This window comes from Oncorhynchus gorbuscha, unplaced genomic scaffold, assembly GCF_021184085.1.
Source record: "Oncorhynchus gorbuscha isolate QuinsamMale2020 ecotype Even-year unplaced genomic scaffold, OgorEven_v1.0 Un_scaffold_19746, whole genome shotgun sequence".
Classification (NCBI taxonomy): domain Eukaryota; kingdom Metazoa; phylum Chordata; class Actinopteri; order Salmoniformes; family Salmonidae; genus Oncorhynchus; species Oncorhynchus gorbuscha.
The window spans coordinates 1-3,048 of NW_025761074.1; the positions used below are offsets into that span (position 1 = coordinate 1).

At 43.7% G+C, this 3,048-nt stretch overlaps 1 protein-coding gene across 1 annotated transcript; it reads right to left on the reverse strand.

The window, feature by feature from the left end:
• Positions 1–57: 57 nt before the first annotated feature.
• Positions 58–2,998, reverse strand: LOC124031007 (40-kDa huntingtin-associated protein-like; the record flags this gene model as incomplete). Its single annotated transcript, XM_046342076.1, has 7 exons — positions 58–367; positions 505–586; positions 748–812; positions 940–1,032; positions 1,402–1,522; positions 1,735–1,803; positions 2,839–2,998. Coding segments are annotated over 7 exons (661 nt in total), but the record flags the coding sequence as incomplete, so codon positions are not given.
• Between the last annotated feature and the right edge of the window lie 50 nt (positions 2,999–3,048).

The window sequence follows — 3,048 nt, forward strand, 5'->3', positions numbered from 1 at the left end:
AGATAATAATAATATAATAATATATGCCATTTAGCAGACGCTTTTATCCAAAGCGACTTACAGTTATGTGTGCATACATTCTACGTATGGGTGGTCCCGGGGATCGAACCCACTACCCTGGCGTTACAAGCACCATGCTCTACCAACTGAGCTACAGAAGGATGTAGCAACGACGGTTTCTTGCTTTAAAGTTGACTCAGTGCTACAATTATGCTCATATTAATCCTCATGTGAGACACTTGACCTTCTCACCAGTACATCAAGGGCCAGTACACAGCTATTTTGTGTGATAGAGTCTAGTAAGGAAATACGCCACATACCACAACTGACTGCAGAAGCAGGAAGACATTCTCAGGTAGGAAGGTCACTACAATGAGAGGGTTGGAAATATAGGTTTAACAATATATAATTATGAACTTTGTTCTCCCATCCCAACCTTGCTAGTGTTGTGTGTATGAGTGTTTAAGGTCGGTCACGTTAGAATAATGGCTGTAGTGTAGTTACCCTGACTATGAGGGTCAAACGACTCCCAGGCGTATCTCTCCAGGGTCTGGGCATGCTCTGGCAACAACTTCTGGGGAGGAGGCTGCAAAAGGCATTGACATTCGTTCTCAGCTTTCGGAGAGAATTTACGCAATTTAGCAGTGATAAATCATCTGTAAGTATTTGTAGGAAGGAACTGAATACAGGTGAAGTGAAATGTAATGGTATAAGAAGGCACAACGATCGTCGCGATGCTGTGCTTACCTCAAGCAGCATCAGCAAAAGTACTCTAGAAATCTCACACTTGGCCACAATGTCCAGAAATGCACCTAAGAAGACAATGAGCAGACGAAAAGCATACTGTTATCAGTTTCAGAATAGTTAATGAACTTCCTGCTTTAACACAGGAAGTGATGAGTTAGCCACAAGTGTTGGGCCAGTCCATTATGTCTTCACCAACGGGGGTGCTGGTGCCGGGCAGTTGCAGTCCCCTCTCCTGACACATCAGCTGCATCTCTGTCAGCACGGACAGCGCGCCGTCATAGTCACCTGACACACAGAGAATAGACAATGTCTATTACAGGATCATGATGTTGTTGTTAGGATTAGAAACACACAAAAACACACACCAGAGTTGGGGTCAGGTCAATATCAATTCAGAAATTGAATTGCACTCCACTGGAGAAAATCCATGTCCAAAGCAATTTATTGGAATTGACATGGTCTTGAACCCAACTCTGGTATACTCTAGTCCCCAACACATGTATACGCTTCAACTGACATCTGGACCACATGCAGGTAATCCCCATTCCATAACCTAGTTTCCTGGCTCGGAGATCAATACGGAGTTGAAATAACGCAAATCTTCACCTATGGTCCAGACCCATCAACCCCCACCGATCCCGCCACTGTACTCACGGGTGAGTATTTTGCAGGTGGCCATCTCTCCCATAGACAGCAGAGACTCAATGGGCTGCTGTGTCTGGAGTTCTGCTGCTCTCTGGTAGTGAACTATGGCCTCACCTGGTCTGTTCATCTCCTATAGACGAAGATGAGAAGAGCGAGGAAGAGGGAGAGAAAGGGAGAGAGGGAGGGGGAGAGAACAGCAGACAGAGAAACAGAGAAAAAAAGAGAGAAGGAGAGAGAGAGAAGGATGAGAGGGATGATCATATGATCTTAATTCACTACACAGACTGACATAGAAGAGGAATGGTTGCCAATCTATCTTTTGTGATCAGTTTGGTCCATTACCTTGAGGGCATTGCCAAGTTCCAGAGATAGACTGGCGGCCATGACAGGCTGGTTCATCTCAATGTACACCTGAAAGACATTTGTAAAACACCGCATTATACTACTGTCTCCAGAGGAATCTAGGGGAAAGGCCAGGGAAAATGGGCTGTTAGTATGTATGGGAAATTATCCAGATGCTTGGTCTCTTGCTTGATCTCTTTGTAGCTGTTACTTCAGATGGATTCAACAATAAACTAAAGAGGATTAGATTATCATTTAAATGCCCTAGCAAAACCAATAGATATTCTGATTGATCATTTTCCCATTCACAGCTGTTGTTCACCAAGCCTGGTTAAACTAGACTGAATGCTGCGCTCACTTTTGTCTCACTTCATGTCAGTCAGTTCCATCTGGTTTAATAGGGAAGCTTATAGTCATGAGCTCGCCTTGACTGGCAGCTCTTTGAAACGCCTCTGTCAAGAAACGTGGATGCAGTGAGCAGTGTTGCAGTTAAATCATCTCTAGCAAATTTGGTGAAACCTAAAGCAACTCAATACAACATTAAAATTACATCAATGATGTTTTTAAAAATATTTTATACATCTATGTCTCTTGTGATGCAGTTCACAGCAGCACTGACGGATGTGTTGACATGACAATTGCGTCAGAGTTTTGAATGACCCCTTTTGCTCCATGCTGGCTGAAGACCAAGCTAGACAGTAACTAGCTAACACCAGGCACAGATGGAAGTATCTTTGCCATAGATTAAAAGCAAACTTTTAATTTATTTGCTGACACCCTACAGTCAAATTTTGCACCAGTAAAGTAGCTATCTAGCTACTGTATATAAACCATGCCCCTCGGCAAACACGTGCTGTCCCCCTATCCCGTTAATAATCCCGCCCCCTGAAGTAAAAGTGTTTGACATGGGGGAGGAGACCAGTAACTTTAGGATCAAACTTTACCAATGTAGAAGCAACAGTCATGTGTCATACTTTGATCTGGTTTTATCCAAATATCATCAAATTTCATGAAAAACATGATTTTGACTGTTCGTGACCTTTAACTTATGACCCGTTTGTGTATCTCTATTCTATTATGTCAAACATTTGTAGTCTTTTTTACCTTGATGGCGAAGCTGTAGCAGTTGAGTGCGGCCTGCAGGTGCTCGTCGAAGCCTGGGGCTTGTAGTGCTCTGTTCTCCTTCTCAGAGAGCAGGAAGAGCCGGGCAGCATCGGTCAGGGCCAGGGCCTCCCCAGGAGCATTGAAAAGAGTCTGCTCACACCTGTGGGTTCAGGTAGGATATAACAGGTATAGATTATATATTGTAATGTG